At 35.1% G+C, this 20,977-nt stretch overlaps 1 protein-coding gene across 1 annotated transcript; it reads right to left on the minus strand.

The window, feature by feature from the left end:
- On the minus strand, window positions 1–6,762 carry LOC128226861 (uncharacterized). Its single transcript, XM_052936947.1, has 2 exons — window positions 6,218–6,762; window positions 1–3,235 (listed from the first exon to the last, which is right to left on the minus strand). Exons 1-2 carry the CDS (start codon window positions 6,276–6,278, stop codon window positions 363–365), a joined length of 2,934 nt encoding a protein of 977 aa, XP_052792907.1. The 5' UTR covers window positions 6,279–6,762; the 3' UTR covers window positions 1–362.
- Window positions 6,763–20,977: the final 14,215 nt, after the last annotated feature.

Raw genomic sequence — 20,977 nt, forward strand, 5'->3', positions numbered from 1 at the left:
TTCATCTTTTATTTTCCTGATATTGCAACTTGATATGTTATACAAGTATCAGTACAAAGTGTGCTCCTTTCACTTCAACTGTACAACGATCTATTGCTAGATATTACAAAAGAAAACAAACAAGTTATGCCATTTACAACCTGGACACAAATATTGCACAAGGACAAACTCAAACACACTGCCGCGGGTACAAGAGAGCCGTTGACGTAGAGATCAGCTTAATATCCCACAGATGGGAACACGGAGGAGGGCTAGCAGTATGTCAGACAGCAGTTTCTCCGAACACGACGAGCTGTCATGGACACACCCATGGGTTGAAACAGTGATAAAGAATGAGCCGGGAACCATCCTACTGTCTAGATTCACTCCTGTTGGTTATTAGACGAAGCCCTAGACGCAAGTATAAGCGCTCCATGCAGGTTTGTGTGATCTGCTAAAAATTCATCAACAGAGAGTACCAACATAGCATCTAATGCATTGTTTATAGCGGTCTGTTCGTGGATATTAATATGTTGTCTATTATGAATGTTGTTGTTTTGGGATGCAAAGCGTCGAGCTGATGTATCTGGATACACTGGTCCATCAAGCATGACACCGGCTCTTTGAGACGGCCTCATGTCAGATTGCCTAGGAGACTGCCTTGCTAACATAGTATCGAAGTTATTATTCTGTGCATTAAATCTTGCCATATTATGTAGTTGTATCCTGCGGATATCATTTAATATATCAGACAGGGACTTCACTTCTTGCGGTGACCCACCTTGTACAGCATTTTCCCCTGTATCTGTCCAATGCCTTGGGTTAATGGCAGACAATAAATTGAAAGACGGTGGAGTTATCTGAGGGGCAACAGTTGTTGTTGAGACAGTGGCTCCTGTAGCTAAGGTCGTTGGCTGATGCTTGTTAAATGAATCGAATAAAGTATTTGTTGTCGATTGAGTTCCATATGTACTTCCGAACAAATAGACATTTTCTGTACTACTTGTAGCTGGAAACAATATTGAATCGGTAAATTGTGATTTTTTATTCGGACTAGGAGTTGATGTCTCCATAACATTGGTTAAGACTGGCGTTGTAGTTCGCATTTCTTCTTTCGACAGACTAGGCTCTGATGTTCCCTGCGTCGTGTCGTTATCTTTCAAGTTTTTCTCCAATAAACTACCTGTTACAGACTCCATTTTCGATTTTTCGCGGGCTGACGGCTTTTTATGGATGAGCAATTTTATTAATTCTGTTGTCGGTTTGATCGTTGTTTCTACTATTTCTTCGGAATTTTCACTCACAGATTGAGTTGTGTAACGTTTGGGATCCAACGTGCTGTGAACAACATTACGCTGCACTTTAAGTTCGAAGTTAAACGCTGCTTCAGCGTTAGTATCATTCATGACTTCTGTGGAACTATTAATAACACTACTGTTTTTAATCTTTTCTAAAACTGCTTTAACTTTATCAAATGGATCAGTCGCATTTGCTATGAAGTTAAATATTTCTAAGTCTGTTTCATCATCATTTTTTACCTTTGTACTTTCGTTATTCTTGCTAATAGGAAACGGTACCACCTCTGTTAGATTTACATCTCGCCATGGTGAAAAGAAACGTTCAACATGCTTTATCTCCAAAGTACCATTTCGCACTTTTGGTTTATGGTTATGTTCCGAAACGGTACTTGTATCAAACAAGAAATCGTTAAGAAGAAAATCACTCACAAATGCTTCTAGCGGATCGATAGTTGTTTCAAGCGTTTCAGCTGTAGTAGTATCTGCAATGAGATCTTCAGACGTTGTTGAAGTAAGTTCCATACTTGTGGTCAATACAGTTGTTGTTTCAGTGGCGCTTGTAAATTCTCTTGCTGTCGTAATTGTCGTACTGGGGAATAATGTTGTTGATTCGATAGCAGGATCTTTTGTGTACGATGATGGTTTGTTATGTGGAAGCTGAACTTTACTCGAATCATTCAGAAACATCATATCTATTGAGTTATTATCTCTTAACGGGTATACAACAAGGTATAGATGTCCGTTCTTTATCATAGCTGTTCCAACAATTTTATCGACACCGGCTGATTGAATACTTGTGCTGGCTTTGCTGGGTTTACCAGGAGGTGAAAGAGAAGCTGTGAGATGAATTGTTGGAATCGTTTTACTTTTGTTTTGTTGCCCGTTTGAAAAAGCTATGTGTATACCTTTTAAATGAATAAAATCTTTTGCAGATATTTGTTGTGGAGTTGGCCCAACAGTTGTTTTTGTATCTAAGATTACACCAGTCCTCTCTGTGGTCATTGGTTTTTGACTGGCTTGTGTAACGGAAACGCTCATGACAGGCTTACCATAATAAGGAACAGAAGGTAAAGTTGTTGTGTCTCCTATTTGTATTTTCAAAACGTTATCAATAAGAGTTTTGTGTGTTTTTGGTTCTTCGTCTTGTACTCTTCGTTTCGTTATTGGTTTAGAATGAGCTGTCGAGTGCTGATAATTTTCACTTGTACCAGGAACTTCTGTATTAATTGATACATCTCTATGTATTGGTTGTTTCAAAGTTTTATTCTGTAATTCATATTCATTCGCTTGATATTGATGGAACATACCCATCACTAATGAATTTACATTACCTGAATGATTGTTTTTTGCAGTATTTAACCGTTCTGTATTTTTGTGTACAACCGTGTTTGTGTTTGTCTTGTTTACCCCCTTTTCATAGTTGTCATTCGCGATTTCTTTGTTATATAACAACTTTTGTTTTCTCCGCTTATTCAAAAACTGTACATTTCCAATCCTACTATTTGCATCAGTGGTCACAGGATAGTTTCTATGAACATCATGAAAAGATGGATGTCGCACAATTTTTGTTTTAAAAGGGACGATTGGCTGATGACTTGTCTGTCCATGCAGGGTAATACTTGATCCAGTTAAGGCCTTCGCTTTTGCGGGTGACTGATGATCAAGCCTCCCATCAACACCGCTATTTGCAAGTGATCGGATTTTTACGTCCAACTCCCTCATACCAACTGTCTGCTCTCTCCTAAACTGCCTGTTACTTGGGACCTCATATATGGCGTCCAGGTTTGTGCTCGTCCCGCCAGCGCGAAGAAAGGTATTCAAGGAGTCCGTCTGGTGTGACCTCTTAACGGGCGGATGATAGTGGATGTGCCGATGGGCCCGCTGCGAGTGCTTGTCGCGGTGATAGTGAATGATATGGCCATGTCTGCTACCAAGGTCGGAAGGGCGCAGCGGCAAACCTGTAAATTCATAGACCACCATTAAAACACAAATAACTTTGTCGATGCATTTATAAGAACCACGCAATATTACAGACAAAGAAATTATCCGTACCGTACATAATATAAGTGATGCATTACAAAACTCAACCTCATTATAGAATAACGGTAATCAAAAGCTAATGTAAATTGTGTGTAACTTTTTAATTCAATTTAATTGAAAGATGATGTATCTGGGCTTAAGATCAGTATATTGTATTTATTCAAAGTTCGTTTCAATCATAACACGGAGTATACGTCACAATAAATCAGAGAAGAAATCGCGGAATATGTCACCACAGAAATAATCAATTATACTTTAATGGAACAACTTATGGTGAAAGGTTGTCAGTGTGAAATGATTCATTCTAATTTATATTCAACATTTGAAATAATTGCATAATGTTATCAACCTGTTGAAAATGCTACTGGGACAGTTTATTCGTGTGAAGCAAATGCTTCCTGGTATTATTATTTCATGGAACAGATATTTAAACACGTTCTTGAAATGCAAACTACACGATCAATTCATGCGGAAAGATTTAAAAATCTAGTTACTATGCATTGGATCCCAAGATGTAAGTTTCAAAGCTTAGAAAAAGGTTCAATTGTTTGTCTACCTCGTTAAGATATTAGAGTTTAGGTAATTTTCATGGTAGCCACTTTTGAGAACATAATCCACGTTCTACCAAAGAACGCCTCTCAAACATAATTGTAAATGAAAAAGGCACATTCATTACGTAAAATATGCTATGCAAATCAACCAACATAATATACCATAGTCAGAAAGTATACTTTACTTAAGTCTTTAAGTATCATTTACTATATCTTAGATCTGCATTTTGTACTTAAGATGTGCATTCGGTAAGCAGGGGCGGTTCCAGAATTTACCTTAAAGGTGCCAAGGCCTTGTGACGTGCGCCCCTCTCTGAGAACATAATTGTTGCGGTTATTTGTTAAATTATGTAAATAAAAACGAATTATCGGCCATATTTTACTCGTTTTGACAATTCTATGACAATTCTATGCATATTTTGAGAAAATACTGTATATCGCGAATTTTGGACCATCTGCTGACAGGTCCCTTTAAAATCAGTGCTTCATTTGATTAAATACTTCGGTTATTTATGTTTTGATGGATCAAGGCATGAATTGATCGTACAAGTTTTATTCATATTTGATATAGATATATATATATTATACAGATTCAAACATTCATTTTAAAAAAGAACAGAACATAAACTTTCAAATCATGAGTTCTATTTACATAAACGTTTATTCTTAACAAACTCACTGAATAGTTAGCTTAACTATTGTACATCCGCTCTTAATTTAGTTACTTATTAAATTGGCAAAAGCTAATTGACAAGCAACAACAAAATTATGGTAAAGCAAGGTCACTGTATTAATTAAGGTCTCGTCGGCCTATGTAGTAACTTGTATAGTCTTGTCTCACATTCGTAAATAATTTGTAGTTTACAAGTTTACATGTATTACGATACTAAACATTCGACCTTAAGCAATCTAGTCATTTACATAATGGGCTATAAACTCATTTCTTTACTGGTCTGCAGTAATACGACTTGACCACCTATATATTATCTAGATGGCTATATTGTAAGTTTAGGGACTCTTGTGAAGAAGCTGTATTGGTGAAAGGTAAACTATCGTTACCGTTTTGAATCAACAGGCTGGTTACATAAATGTATTCATTACAGAGTAATGTCGAGCAATTATCAAAACGAGACCAAATTCAATTTATCATTCATCAAATTTTTTTTATCCAATCATAACCAAATTCGGACACAGGGTTTATAATATACAAAGCCCATAAGTGTTTCCCCATGAAGCAGGCGATTAAACTTGCGTGATATTAACTGCTATATAATCCGGTTGTTCATGGAACCAAGTTTAATACGCATTAGTTAACATATGCTCAAGTTATAAGGCAAGGACAAAAACCATTGGCTTAAATTCTGAATACATTGTATTGCGACATGTATATGTTGCTTGATCTCAGTGTCGAATATATAATGCCAATATTCCATCACACATAACTAAGTTAGAGAGCGACCATGGACGTGTGACGCAGCGGGCGACGACGACGCCGGTACACCTAATACATAGATGTCTGTCATAATACGCAGGCGATAAAGGTATGTGTTAGCAAGTTATTTAAAATGGTACCTAAATGTAGACCTCTCTAGCGCCTCTTCTTCGTGGAGTTTAGACATTAACTTTTTTACTGAATGAATACATGGCGCTGATTTCAAATGCTGGCTGGTGCCATTTGCAAGACCAACTGACAGATCCCTAACAACTTTCAAGTTGCAACGTTTTTGTAAACTATATTGTTTTGTTTACAGATTTGTCTTATGCAGTAGGCGTTATAAGCCTTATATAATTTAAATTTGCAATTGATATTTAATGTTGGGACAAGTGTGGACAAGGTTGTGGTCATACACACTCGTGTTCTTTATTGACCGTTCCAAGCGGTGATCCCGTCATACATCGTAAACGCTATTTTTATGCGTGTGTGGTCGATTTGTGGTTTGCATTGTGTAGGTGGTGTTGATGCGTTTGTGTCTCTATATTTTATTGTCGTTTATGCCTTTGCATTGTGCGTTTAAACAGCGTTCATTTATGTATTTTCGACGACTTGGCTGTAGATTTCATTGAATTTAAAGAAACAGCAAAGCAATGCAGATAGCATTCAATTATGTATATCTATCTATAACACAAATGCGTTTCAACGTCATTTTTCTTAAGATAAAAAGCGTATATTCTACATTTACAATATCATAATTTTATTAGTGTAAAAACACTTGGTCAGCTGTAAAAAATCAAAAACAAAAACAGATTGCTTATTAAATCATGTGTGTTTAATAAACGATATTTCGTTTATAAGTAATGTTATCAAGTGAACATTTATCTGACTGAAAGGTGGTATTGGGTGGTACTTACAGAGGAGAGATCCGGCGAGAGACAGTAGAAATACAGGTGTCCACACGACCATTGTTGTCATGGTCCATGTTGTCTTCCACGATATGACATATGATCTTACTACAAATGCATTTCGTGTAATATAAATCACAGTTCGTAGATGTTCTTGCACATTTAAGCTTATTTTTAAATCGAGTCTCGGGTGTGTTATTCTGGAGGTAAAGTAAACTTAAGTTAATTTTCGTTGTGGTCAGCGGTCTCTGTCCGTGAAGATCAATGGAGGGTAGATTCCTCTTGCCTGAACGAACGATTCCGTAAACAACAGTCCGCTTAAACCAGGTGTTATCCCGTGTCTCTATACCATGGTGCACTGAAAGCCTACGTCTGCAGCTCGATCTAAGTACTGTCTCAATCTGCTTCACCTGATATTCACAACACCACAGAAACCAATTAATTTACGAATTTCACTCGCCTGTCTTCACGCCTCTGTCTTCAGCGTTACAAGAGATATTCTCACAGTTGGCAGCGTTGTTTGAAAATTTACACTTCACTGGTATTTCAACATGGTTAAACTTGTCGTGGCGTTTGCCAAGGCAATTTACATGACACGTCGTTTAAATCACAAGTACGACCCTGGGCTGTCATCTTCGTTTTACTTCAAAACAATGATAGTTGTGGTAATTCAACTAATTGGTACATTTAATTTGTACAATGTTTTACTCACTGCAACACGTAATCAACTTCCTGTGAAACAAATTAACGATAGAAACCTTAATTTATTCATATAATTTTTGCTTTCGTAACACTGGATGACTTGTCTTTCTATCAAGCGTAGGAGAGAAAACAACACATCGCCTAGAAAAATTTGATATTTCAGCAATAATCATAAAGGAGAAAAAATAATGATGGTCAAGCAATATAGCTCCGGTCGGCGATCTGTCATGACAGTCACGCCAACACTGCACAGGTCAACGCCACTGTCAATGCACTGCCCCATCTCATCTTATTAACATTAACGCCTTCCTGACGGCAACATCATATCCATAATGCATTATATGGCCCAGCAGTCTTAATGGCGACCGCAGGCAAGCCAAGGTTGTTTACTATCGTTAACTGCGATAATGGCATAAATGGTAAGACAATATTTCTCTACCGTGTTTGTATGTTTGATTTATATAACAAAAAAACAGCTGATATGTCCGGGGGGCTCTAACTCAAATGCATTCTGTCAACACTGATCACGCAATGGCAGATTTTGTTTTTAAATAGATGTGTGTGCTTCCATTTTCTGGGCCCTTCCAAACGTGCCTTTTTGTTTACGTTTTGAAAATGTCACGGCATGATACAAATAGACGTTGGTGTTATACGGCGGCAAAATGATAAACAATTCCAGCGATGCCATGGTTGGTGCAAGACAAGAACTCGAGCAATATTATGGTTGTTGCAACGCTACAACACGAGCGAGCAGCAACTGGACTTATGTTATGGTTGGTGCAACGCTACAACACGAGCGAGCAGCAACTGGACTTATGTTATGGTTGGTGCAACGCTACAACTCGAGCGCGGTCATGGTTGGTGAATCACTACAACTCGAGCGGTGTCATGGTTGGTGTTTTGCTACAACTTGAGCGATATAATGGTTGGTGGAACGCTACAACCAAAGCGTTGTCATGGTTGTTGAAACGCTACAACTCGAGCGATGTCATGGTTTGTGCAACTACAACTCGAGCGATGTCATGGTTGGTGCAACGCTACAACTCGAGCGATGTTATGGTTGATGCAATGCTACAACTCGAGCGATGTTATGGTTGATGCAACGCTACAACTCGAGCGATGTTATGGTTGATGCAACGCTTTAACTCGAGCGATGTCATGGTTGATGCAACGCTACAACTCGAGCGATGTCATGGTTTTTGCAACGCTACAACTCGAGCGATGTTATGGTTTGTGCAACGCTACAACTCGAGCGATGTTATGGTTGATGCAACGCTACAACTCGAGCGATGTCATGGTTTGTGCAACGCTACAACTCGAGCGATGTCATGGTTGGTGCAACGCTACAACTCGAGCGATGTCATGGTTGGTGCAACGCTACAACTCGAGCGATGTCATGGTTGGTGCAACGCTACAACTCGAGCGATGTCATGGTTGGTGCAACGCTACAACTCGAGCGATGTCATGGTTGGTGCAACGCTACAACTCGAGCGATGTCATGGTTGGTGAAACGCTACAACTCGAGCGATGTCATGGTTGGTGAAACGCTACAACTCGAGCTATGTCATGGTTGGTGAAACGCTACAACTCGAGCGATGTCATGGTTGGTGAAACGCTACAACTCGAGCGATGTCATGGTTGGTGAAACGCTACAACTCGAGCTATGTCATGGTTGGTGAAACGCTACAACTCGAGCGATGTCATGGTTGGTGAAACGCTACAACTCGAGCGATGTCATGGTTGGTGAAACGCTACAACTCGAGCGATGTCATGGTTGGTGCAACGCTACAACTCGAGCGATGTCATGGTTGGTGAAACGCTACAACTCGAGCGATGTCATGGTTAAATATTTTTGGATTCTTTCTTATAGCACGTTCCTTTTACTTTAAAGCATGGCCATTCGTTGATAAGTTATATTCTGTTCAAATGTTTGACATATGATATTTATTTTAGAGTACTTTGGTAAACATTTTGGTAATGATTTTATAAACTATTGATCTGCAAATCCTTAAAGATTACGTCATACAACCGTTATGACAACTCACGAAGAGAGGTGCATATTTCAATTGCAAAACAATCGGTCTAGGAAGTAATTATGAATACAAACAATGATTTACTATGATACAGTATCCACACGATTTAGGTACTGATGAGTTTCAGTAAAGGAAACTCCATCATCTAGTTATACACTATATAGTGCGTAAATCAAATAATGTATAGAGGAAACAGATTACAGGTTACCACTATTGTTTGGAAAAGTTTAAAGCATTTCATCGAAAACAAAGCGCGTAATTACTTTCCACGCCGAAATTATATGGACATGCTCTTGTCCGTTCGTCACGTGGATACGTTCGTCTCGAAGACGCACCCTTTGAACAACCACGTGCTTCTCTCATTTAACCAGAAAGTTTAGTGTCTCCTATGTATCCCAAAGAAAGAAAGAAGGAAAACATCTAAATTATCGAATTCATATTGGTACAATATTTGTTCAAACTTACAACGAGGGTCATGCTGGCATCGCACGGAGACGATTATAAAAATTAAATGATATTTGCGCTTCGTTTATTTAGACCAGGCGGATTTTTATGTCGAATGCTTATGCAATGTGGCAAAAACACGAACTCCAAATGATAATGACATACATATGCATAATAATTAAATAGTGTGAACGTACGTGTAATTTGCGGTACTTTAATGCGCAGTCAATTTCAAGCTTATTTTTGTATACAGTCGAACACCGTTGGCTCGAACTCGCTTGGCTCGAATTCCTCGTCGAGTCAAATTGGATGTATAGGACAGATTTTTTTATACTGGTGGTTAGCATTCCCTAACGATGTATTTACGTCGGCCCCTGGGAGTTCGAGCCATCGATGTTCGACTGTATATATCAAATTGAATAGTTCTTTTAAAATACAGTATCTTTTGAACATCATTTTATGACTAAATGTATGGATTATTTTATCAGCGATTTGTCTATATTTGAATATTAAAGTTAAAGACAGTTTGTCATCGGTCAAATAACAGACCCACGCTTAAGTTTGCACTATGGTGCTAGTGTTTAAACACAAGAGAGTATATAACCCTGTTGGAATATCCCTTCTTCATCTGAATTCTTATCCATCACATATAATACATGCACAAACCCCTTCTATGTAAAAATATTGAAAAGCTGGCTTCCATTATATTGTGGAGTTTTTTGTTTTGTTTTATCCTGTAGATCAAGTTGTTTTTGCAAAATCTTGATCCGATTTCATCATCTCCATCTTAATAATATAGAATTTATTTGCCTTAAAACGAAACGAAGGTAGTGATCATCTTTGACAGGGACAACATACAGTCAGCAATTTGTTTATACGTCACAAAGTTTAAACATTGTTTTCTTATTTATAAGCAAAAAGGCTATAGCTTATCATCGTGTTTTTGAAGATAATATAATGTTATCAGTGTAAGTTTTGTTGCGTTGCCTTTTAACAAATCAAACGAACATAATTTAATCCTTGTCTCCTCATGTGTACACTTTTGTAATAAAGTACTTGAAGAACATCATGGACATTGAATTTCTTTTCTTTCTGATTAATACTCCGTTAATCTGTCAGCATAACATGGAGAATTAGGAAGAATGACGACCACTTTTCAGATGGATAATAAATAGGTTTTGAATTTTAAACCTTATGCTTCAGAACATTAATTAAAATATTAATTACAATGACAATAATTGGGCGCATGTACTTCAAACAATGTTTAACGATACCAATAATACTTCCATATATTGCTATAACTTGGAACATAAAGTTCCTTGTAGACCTTGTATCAAAAACGTCAATGTCTCGAAATATAGAATTGCCTGAACACAATTCAGATTTTCTCCCAATAAATAAGCACTGTAGACTGGGAAATACAATTATATCTCTGAATATCAAAGACACTGATGGTATTGTTATATGAGAATCATAGAAATAGAGAATCATGTTCTATTAGAATTTCCGACACATTGTCATCTATTACCTAAAATGTTTTGAGCGTTCTTGCTGTAGTTGGCCTTCTTTACAGAAAACAAAAATGCTAATGTTCCTGAATAAGTCCAAATAAGCAAGCCAGAAATAAAGAAAATTAGTGGTTCTAAATTTAATGTACTTTGCATCATCATCCTGTTTGTTGCTCGCCTTAAACTATGTAAGCTTTCATTCAAAATAACAATTGCATTGTATTGTATGGTATTCAATGGCATTGCCTTGGATTGGCTCTTATTGTACTGTTACAATACAACGGTTTATCAAAGTATCCTTTCCGGTGGCTCATCAATGTTTATTAATGGGTTATTATTGAATGGGATTGTGTTAAACGGGGAAGCAACCTTAAATGTCAGCTCTATATTGAACAACCGGCCTTTTTTCTGTCCTAAAAAGGCCACGAGCGCGCACACAGCTGTCATAAAAGGTCAATGACGTCATTTTTAATTGATGTGACGTAAGAGTTAGAATTATCTTCAGATTAAGGTATTAGCCATGTAATACAACTCGGGAAACATCGGGTAACATCGACATATATCGCCACTCGCCGTAACAGATCGCGACGAACATCGGGCGTATTCGGCCTGTACCGGATGTTGCTATTTTTAGAAACAGAAGGTATTTCCCGGATATTCATAGGTCAATAATGGAATTTCTACATCGTAGGATTTGGAAACATTGTGATGTTTTTCTCATGAATATACGTTTAAAATAAATAAACACTAAAAGTACACGCTGACAGTTGATTACGATACATCCAACAATTTCAGTCATTACAGTTAAACATGGATTATAAGTGAAATATACGCGTAAGAGAAGATTTTCTCTCGAAAAAACGAACTGTCAACAATCGGCATGGAACTGGGATATTCGTATAAAAGGGCTCTGAATGTAAGTATCCTTGAGCAGTTTTGTACGTTGATGTGTTCAAAAACGTTTGTTTTTTAATTTATCTTTGGAATTCTTAAATCATTTTTATTAGCTAAATGTTTAGACAGCATGTTCATATTTTACATGTACTTATGTACATGTTACATATTTTTATATGTACTTATGTACATAACTTATGTTTAAGATATAATATGAGTATGTAATCTTTAAATTGATTGTTTTATCTTAGAAAAAATATTAGACTTAATTTTTTGTTTAAAAATGATGTGTTTTGGTACGTGACCTATTTCTAACATACCACAATACATGTACATACCCGTTATTTGTTTACAAAATGCATCTTTTCAAAGTTAACCTGTGAAAAAAAGTTGTATGTGGTTTGGGGCTTGAAGCTGCATCTGCTAGGACACTATTGACATTCATTGGCTTGGTGTAGGTCTCGTTAAAACCCCATACTGTTGTGAATCATTATCAACCATATGCACAACAACTACACATTTGTGCCTACCAACCCTTACTCTTGGCTAAAACAGATATTAGTGCAGAATGTATAATACTTGTGCATTTGTATTTTACGGTGGTAGTTTCTGCTGGTTGATTATCAGAAGTCTAATTTCTTCCAGGCAGGAAAATGACTGAATATTACTTAGTCTACAACACTGGGTTATGAAGAATTCCAGGCTGCATTAAATACTATGTTGGATCCTTGAGAGCGGATTTGACAGCCATGTCCATCCACAAGGCAGTCGCATCTGATCGAGATGATGTGAGTATTTCATATAAAACATATTTGACTTGGTTTTTGTTTTTATAAACCTACTGTATTCAATAATCAAGTGGTGGTGATGGTGGTGGTGGTGGTGGTGGTGGTGATGTGATGATGATGATGATGAATTTTATTGATAAATTTAATAATTTTCTTTATATATATACATGTATGTATCAGCTTGTTGTTGTTTTTTCAAAATAATGTCGAGAAATATTAAACTGTTTATATTTTATTTTGTATATGTATGGCAGTATAATTATCTATACTAATTAGTTAGAAAGGCTTTAAAGTACAACTTTTTTCCTTTACAGCACTAAACATTCTTGATGGGTAAAGTACCTAAGGTGCATGAAAACCAAATCAGCATTGACTCAGCATTGAGTAGTTATCATCTGTGCACACACTACAAGTACAAAGCATGGGAACAGACCAAACTTCAAATGTTGAAGAGTGAAGAATTATTGTGAAAAAAACTAATTGTTAGAATACCAATGACAAAATAAAACAGATGTACATCAAATTACCACAGAGATTGTTTACATGTTATAATATTAAAAAAAAACATTAGAGAGAGAACTTTCACTCTGATATTTTTGGAGGGGCGAGCCCACTTAGTGTTCTTGTTTCTTCACATATTTTAGCTTAAAAGTACACTCATTTGTTTTAAACTCTGTATTCGGAGTTAATATCATAAGTAAAATTCATTTATTTGAAAGAGTACATTTTATGAATAAGTCCAATTAAGCTTTATAATTTTTTACAAGAAAAAGGTTGATTTTTAAGCATTTTATTAGCTATAAAAATGTATGGTAACATGACATTATGTATATTTTCTTCAAAACTGGACGGTAAACTATCATAAATTGTCTTTTAAATTGTTCAATAGACATCATAGATAATATCTAAAATGATTTCAGCAGCTTGCCTTATAGTTAACTATTTTTTATGAAAATTCAAATATAGACAAAATATTTACTTGTCGCTCTTGGTAGCCCTTGGAGTTTGGGGGTGGGTGTAATGAAACATAAATAACTTTTTTAATTCACGGTAAAAAATCTTCAAAATTTGGATAAAAGTCCCATAGTGTACCGTGATAATAACTATGTTGTCGGTTAAAGCTTTTAAAAAAGTGTGTATTACGCGGTTAATACCTTAAATAGTAGTCCATATCATTTAAAATAAGTTTCTAGCATATAGAAAAGGATTTGATTTTGTTTCAGTGAAAATCGATTAAAATTTAACTCGTGATCACCGAGAGTTGAAATGTTCACGAGTGGCGCATCATTGAAATGTTCACGAGTGGAGCATCATTGAAATGTTCACGAGAGGCGCATCATCTATATCAACAGTTTCTACTGAAGTAAGTACAATATGTTTATTAACATGACATGTGATTTATACATAAGCATACAAATACATTATAACCTCAAATAATAAAAAAAATAGCACTATACCAAATGGACCTACAAGTCACATAGATTTAAAGCTTAAATAATGGTTGCTCGCGTGAAACAATCATACATACTGAAATTCAATTACATCAAATATATCAAGAAATTCATTAGTAAATGAAAAAAATCCGAATATTACATACATTTATGATATAAATAAACTGAAACCCAATCCATTATATAATTAAACATTTGTATTGTAGATATAATTTCGTGAATTGTTCCTTTGAATCGTTTACAAGTCAGGCCAAAACGTTTATTCCTTCATATTCATGTAAATGTACAACATGAAAATATTGAGGTATTAAAATTGACAATATAATGCAGAGAAACTATAATATGGTTATATATCTAAAATACAGAATTAATATTGAATACAAAAACAGTGTTTCGACTCAATGGTTATCAATGATTTTTCCGAGCAAAAAATACAGCATATAGTATAATAATTCAATGTACATCATATAAACCGAGAAAAAGTTTCGAAGCCACAAATATTTAATATATTTTGACACTACACATATGTTATTTCATGACATTGATATTAATTAAGTTTAGTGCAAATCATGTAAATTGGCAGTTTGCAACCTCTAAATTAAAAAAGCGGAAAAATAGCTTTACAGATACGGACAGAGGAGCAATTTCACGTCACAGTTTGCTGTACTTCTATTGTAACAAAAATAGAAAACTAATAACCTGTCCAACGTATGTTCATATAAATAGCTTGAATGCACAGACTATGCATATTTTGACAGTGATAAATTAACCTGGCTGTCAGCTGTACAATAATAGTATGCCTAATTATAGAGAAATGTCGACCACAAACCTTAAAATATATGGTCCCATAAAGTTTGAAATGAAAACATTGCCTTATATGGTTCTAACAAAGTAAATGTTGTTTTTTAATAATTCATTTTCTAATCTTTTAAGAAATTATTAAAGCCAATTTGTTGAATACATAACCCGAGGCTTTCATTACCGCTAATGTCAGATCATTAACATAAATAACATAAAACGTGCAAACCCCACCAATTCAAACGGAACGTTCTATTTACAGATCGTGTTTTAAACCTCAAGATGGTTTAAACAATTTAGTTGTACTGTTTTCACAGTATTATCTATCTATTATCACATAATACATGAGAATTGTCTTAAAGATAATTGTAGTACAGTTGATTGTATTTTTATACTACACTCCTATACTGTCATAGGCTTTCTCGTGGTGTAATTGACAACGAAAAGGCGTTTGACACGGCCATTCCTGACGATCATTCATGATGCTCTATGGATTAAATTTATACAATTAGGCATTAGTAATAAATTGTTAAATATGTTAAATTCTATATGTTTAATCATGTGTTTAAGAGATATTGATAATATGGCATACCCGACTTTCCTTGATGTATCATTTAGGCTGAAACAAGGCGAACCCTTGATTATTCAATATAGGCTGTCCTCATAAATGTTACCTCTTGCTGATGACATAGCCTTATTTATTACAGATCACCAGTCTACAAATTCCGCTCTATTGTATAAACAATTATTCACATTAAAGGGGTTTGAAAATTAATGCTAATAAAACAAATACTTATATTTTTCAGAAGAGACCGACACAAATATATTTTTGTATGATTGAATGATAACTTCAAATTAGTGGACCGTTTTGCATAATAAGGAATTCGATTTTAAAACACATAGGATTTTAATGTTGCCATTGAAACACGAGCATTAAAAGCTTTAACAATATCTTCAATATCTTATCTAAAGTTAGAACAGATTATGTTAAGACTTAACTGGTATTGTTTGACGTGTGTGGGTTTCAAGTATTGGGGATTTATAATTCAAATGAGGTGAAATGACAAGTTACTTTACAAATTGTTTAAATATATAATTTGGGTGTACGTCAGCAGACCCCGAACGCGGTGTTGTGGGTGAACTTTGCTTTACTGTTGTATGTAAAGAGAAAGTTCTCAGGCTTTGGTGTAAAGTTATGAATTCCTCGAACTGTTTATTTATGTCTCTCTCCTTTTATATAAATGTATGTAGAGACAACTCATTTGTAAACGTAAGTGTAAAGCTGAATAAAGTTTGAGTTATATTTGGTGAAATCATACAATGTTACAAACTGTGTACCCATGCCGAAATAAAGACTACGTAATCAGTATATTCAAATATGGTTTGATATTGTTACTTCACACACTAAAATAAAGGATTACATAAATAATTAACAGGAGGGACAATATGGCCCTGAATCGCTCACCTGAGATATGCGAAGAAAAACTTTACTTATATGCATCGGTCGGGTATCACGCACAGTTGACATGTAATACTAACGTTAGTATAATATACAGTACAAAGTGCATATTTTAAAAAAAAAAAAAAAAAATATTTTTTCACATATTCGGTATTATAATTTTTAGTGAAAATCCGGTGCCAGTGTGTAGCACAATGGTCTACTTCAATGGAACAGTCTGATTGAAAAAAAATTAATGTTAGGTAAAAAAGTGTAAATTTAGGAACTTACGAAACGAATATAATAATGTTAACCTATAAGTCTTTAATAGGAAAAATAACGTCGAAGTGACTGATTTCAAGTTTTTATTAAAGTAAAAATGTATTTCCTCGTTTTTAAAAAAGTATACTGGTAAATGTATATAATTTCCGATGTAAAAACATATAAATTATGTTCTAAGTAATAACCTACACAATGTAGCAATATTTGCTAATCTTGTTTCTAGTGTATAGTTTAACAATGATATTTTTTGTATATATTTTTAACTTACAATTTAACTATAAACATTAAATGGAAAAGAAGTTCAGAATTTATTGAAGTATAAACAGATATTAATGTGCTCTGTTGTATCTTAGATATAGCTTGAGGAACAGGATGTTTAAGATATTTTGTTGAAAGCAAAACCGAAAATCGCCGATTTTTCGTTTCTTGTATGACAATCGAGACGTTGTAGCTGGTTACCCTAGGGAGATTCCTGTAAACTTATTATAAATTTTACTTACTTGTTTCCGAGGAGATGCTTTAGGATCTTTAGGATGTTGTTGTTGACTCTTTATTGAAACGTCTTGTTGTAGTTTTCTAGGAGATCACCTTAGGAAGCTTCCAAGTAAGTTTCATTGCATTTGTTTGGCTGACGATTTTGCCTAATATATAAAAGACTGTTCTATTTTTTTATTCATTTCGTTTTTATATCTCGAAGAATATAAACAGCATTTATATATAATCATTTTTATTGTTTTATTATGTTTCATTGTGTTTTTCCTCCTAGTTTGTACAATGATACTTTCTTTATTAAACTAAATGAAGACATAATTTAAACCTGGTAAAGACGAGTTATGTCTGATAGTTGTCTTTGATGGACTTTATTGTATCTCTAAAGAGCTTGCACTGTTGCTCCGGCTTTCGTGATGTTTGTATCCGTCATTGAGTACCTGAAATCAACCAGTTAATGTTTTACTTTATTTTTCATTGCGTTCAAGTTGATGAGAGTTCTGATGGGGCTTACAGGTTTTAGTTTAGTAATTATTGATACATGTTAGGACAAGTGTGAGGTTATGGTCATGCAAACTAGTTCAAACCTCCAGTAGACTCGAGTTCCAGTGGACTTTTGTTTCACTGACAGTTTCTATAATTTATCAGAAAAGGTGTGTGCTCTGTATGTGGTGGTTGTACTTGTATCGGTGTTAATACGTCTCTAGTTTATTGTAGTTTGGGCCCTTGCCTTGTGCCCCTAAACAATGTTTACTTTTGAATGTTCTACTACAGGACTTGCCCCTATAGGTTTTATTGTATTATTAATTACCATCACGATTCAGAAAATATGTCTTTCAAGCAATTGCTGACGGGCGGACGAATGCCGAAAGAAAACCAATCCGAATCGTTCGCCTTAAGAAACTAAATTGAAATAGTTGATAACAAATACCATCGAACTGCTTTGTCAAGATTTAGATCGAGTGAATTACAAATAAACGTAGACACGATGGCAGTGTTCGAGACAACAGAAAATGTAAAATGTGTAATACAAAATCGGTTGTATCAGTTTTTGTACATTCGTCATCTGTGCTAATTACGTGAGCAATGTTTTGATAATGTAGAAAAACAACTTTCTGCAAATCGTCGAAGAGGGCGATAACTTTTTGTTTTTTATGTTAATCTCTGAAAGAAAGAAATAAGAAATACACATGGCCAATATATAAATTACTCCAATTCTGTATTCTAAAGTAAAAACATTCATTCTGTTTTAATATCTGCATGGTCATTTTGTCATCGATGTCTGAAAGTAGTTTAAACAAATTGTTCAGATTTATACAGGACTTCGTACAATTTTTCTGTCAAGCTTCAACAGCTGAAACTAAGTATTCATACAGACAAAACGGTGTTCGATTGTAAGTTATTCTCGTTTCATTGGAATGACGCAAAAAAAAATATTTTTAATAAGTCAAATAACGCATTCTCAACTTATTTGTGCTCGCTCACTTTGTTCTTACCTGCGACTTTAAACATTTCTGTACACGTTTTCGATATCGCATTGACTTGCAAATCCGATTATTGGTATATTATGTGCACAAGGGTCGACATATGACATGGAAAGTTCATCGGTTCGCCGATTTTACCATATAAATCTAATGCATATATATATATATATATATATATATATATATATATATATATATATATATATATATATATATATATGCTCTCGATTGAAAAATTCCTGCAAATGGAGTACAATCTTTTTAATTATAATTAAAACAATTCAACATCCATGTCGAGGAAAATGGGTCCTAACATATGTTCGCTAAAATTAAACACAATATACTGATTAAACATACAAAAGAAACATAAATACTTAACGGTTCTCGTCGGAAGTTAGTTTCCTACTAAATGAAAATAATTGCCACGTATTTGGCAGCCATGATACTGACCTGAGATTAAAAGCATGACCTGAATCGACACTATAAACAACTTTGTATCCAGTACGTACATAAAGTAGCAAATTGTCACATGTTCATTTGTTTTTTTCTTTGCATGGCCATCTGTGAATATATTATGTTGTTTGTGTTAGGCCAAAAGTATTTGCCAGTATTGCCAATAAACTGACAATTGAGGAAGCAACTAACATGAATTAAATATATATATTAACATTTAAAAACATAAAACAATCAGCTTAGGAATGTTTTCGGTATGATAATAATATTCACAAAAGTATGAAAACTGGAACCTGGAACTGACAAAAGTTCGCTTTTAGATTATAACAAGAGGGCCATGTTGGCCCTTTATCGCTCACCTGACCACAAAGGATTCTTACAATATTTAAATTTTATTTGCAAAATTTCATTAACAAAATAGCACATTGTTACTGTGAATAAGTTCATGATGTTTGAAGTAGATAAACAAAAATAATAATTAAAACTTATATACAAAAATGATTATAAGTATCTACCATGGCCGAGAGCGTAAGATAGGTTAATTCCGACCCTCGCGTAGGGTGTTTTGCGGAAACGAGGTTTACCGAGTTTCCACAAAACACCCTGCGCGAGGGTCGGAATTAACCTATCTTACACGAGCGGCTATGGTAGATGCTTTTTCTCCCACCTCAGTTAAACAAAATTAAGTAAAAATGTATTTTTTTTGCTGGAACTCTTTTGTGCTTAGTGAAAATAATTGCATATGGATATGCGATAGCACGTGGTTGTCATGGATATGCGCGCAGTGATCCAGTTAATGTTGATAGTCAAATCGGTCTTTTTAAATAGTTCTAAGGAGAAGGAAGCATTATTTCTTGAATGGTGCGTGAAAACTGTTTTATGGTGACATTTGAAGCGAGTAATAATTAATCAGCGTTCTAAATATTACCATAAGACAAGATTTCCATGATGCTTGTGACGACAATCTTCAACAAGGGAGGTAATTACAATGTGGTGACCATTAAAAAGGAGTTCCATACGGGCATTTTATCTTCGCCCGTGGGCAAGATAAGAATATCTAGCATGGTTAAATCATTGGATCTGAGGTGGGAGAAAAAAGGGTCGCCTAAGGAACACTTGAGTGAAAATATTTTGAAATCGGAAAAATGGTTACTGAAAAAAACGATTTTCAAACTTTTCCCCAAAGACATGTTAGCCCCGCCCCTGGCGGCCCTATTTGTTATGAATCACAATGGACTGAAGGAATTTGGTATATGGTCTAAGGAACATTTCTGTGAAATTATTTCGAAATCGGGACAAAGGTTTTTGAAGAGAAGATTTTGAAAGTTTCCCTTAAAGACATATAGTGGTAACTAGCCCCGCCTCTGGTAACCATGTTTTTTTTTTCTTTTCGAATGCCATAGCCGTTATGTTATGCATATAACAAATTTTATTAATGTCATCTGGAAGAGTACCACCCAAGAAACATTCCCGTGAAGATTGGTTGAAAATGTCGAGTTGGTTTAGGAGGAGACGTTGTTTGAAGGAAAATGTTTATGATGGATGGACGGACGGAAGACGACGGACGACAGACATTCACCCTAACACAATAGCTCCCGCCGCGCAATTCCTGCTCAGGCGAGCTAAAAATATCGCCAACCCTAGAATTTCGGAGGATCTGGATTCTTTTAATATTTTGTTGTAGGAAGTATGCTTAACTTCTTAAAGGCGAGTTTAATAAATGACCAAAATTACTATGGTAAAAAAAGATCAGTCTTTTCGCAAAACAGTTAACTAATAAATTATTTATGACGAATGTTACGTGTTTGATATTTATTGATGATCTTTTAAATTGTTTTCTAGACACCAGAACTGTGAGAGGCGAGGACACGGCGTGATATGCGACTGACAATGCATATTCCTGCACATCCACATCACACAACGGACCTACATATGACACAGCCTATAAATTACACCGTCTGTATCTGCAGGAAGTCAAACTCATAAATTACAAAAGCAATCTCAT

This window comes from Mya arenaria, chromosome 3 (genome assembly GCF_026914265.1).
Source record: "Mya arenaria isolate MELC-2E11 chromosome 3, ASM2691426v1".
NCBI classification, from domain to species: domain Eukaryota; kingdom Metazoa; phylum Mollusca; class Bivalvia; order Myida; family Myidae; genus Mya; species Mya arenaria.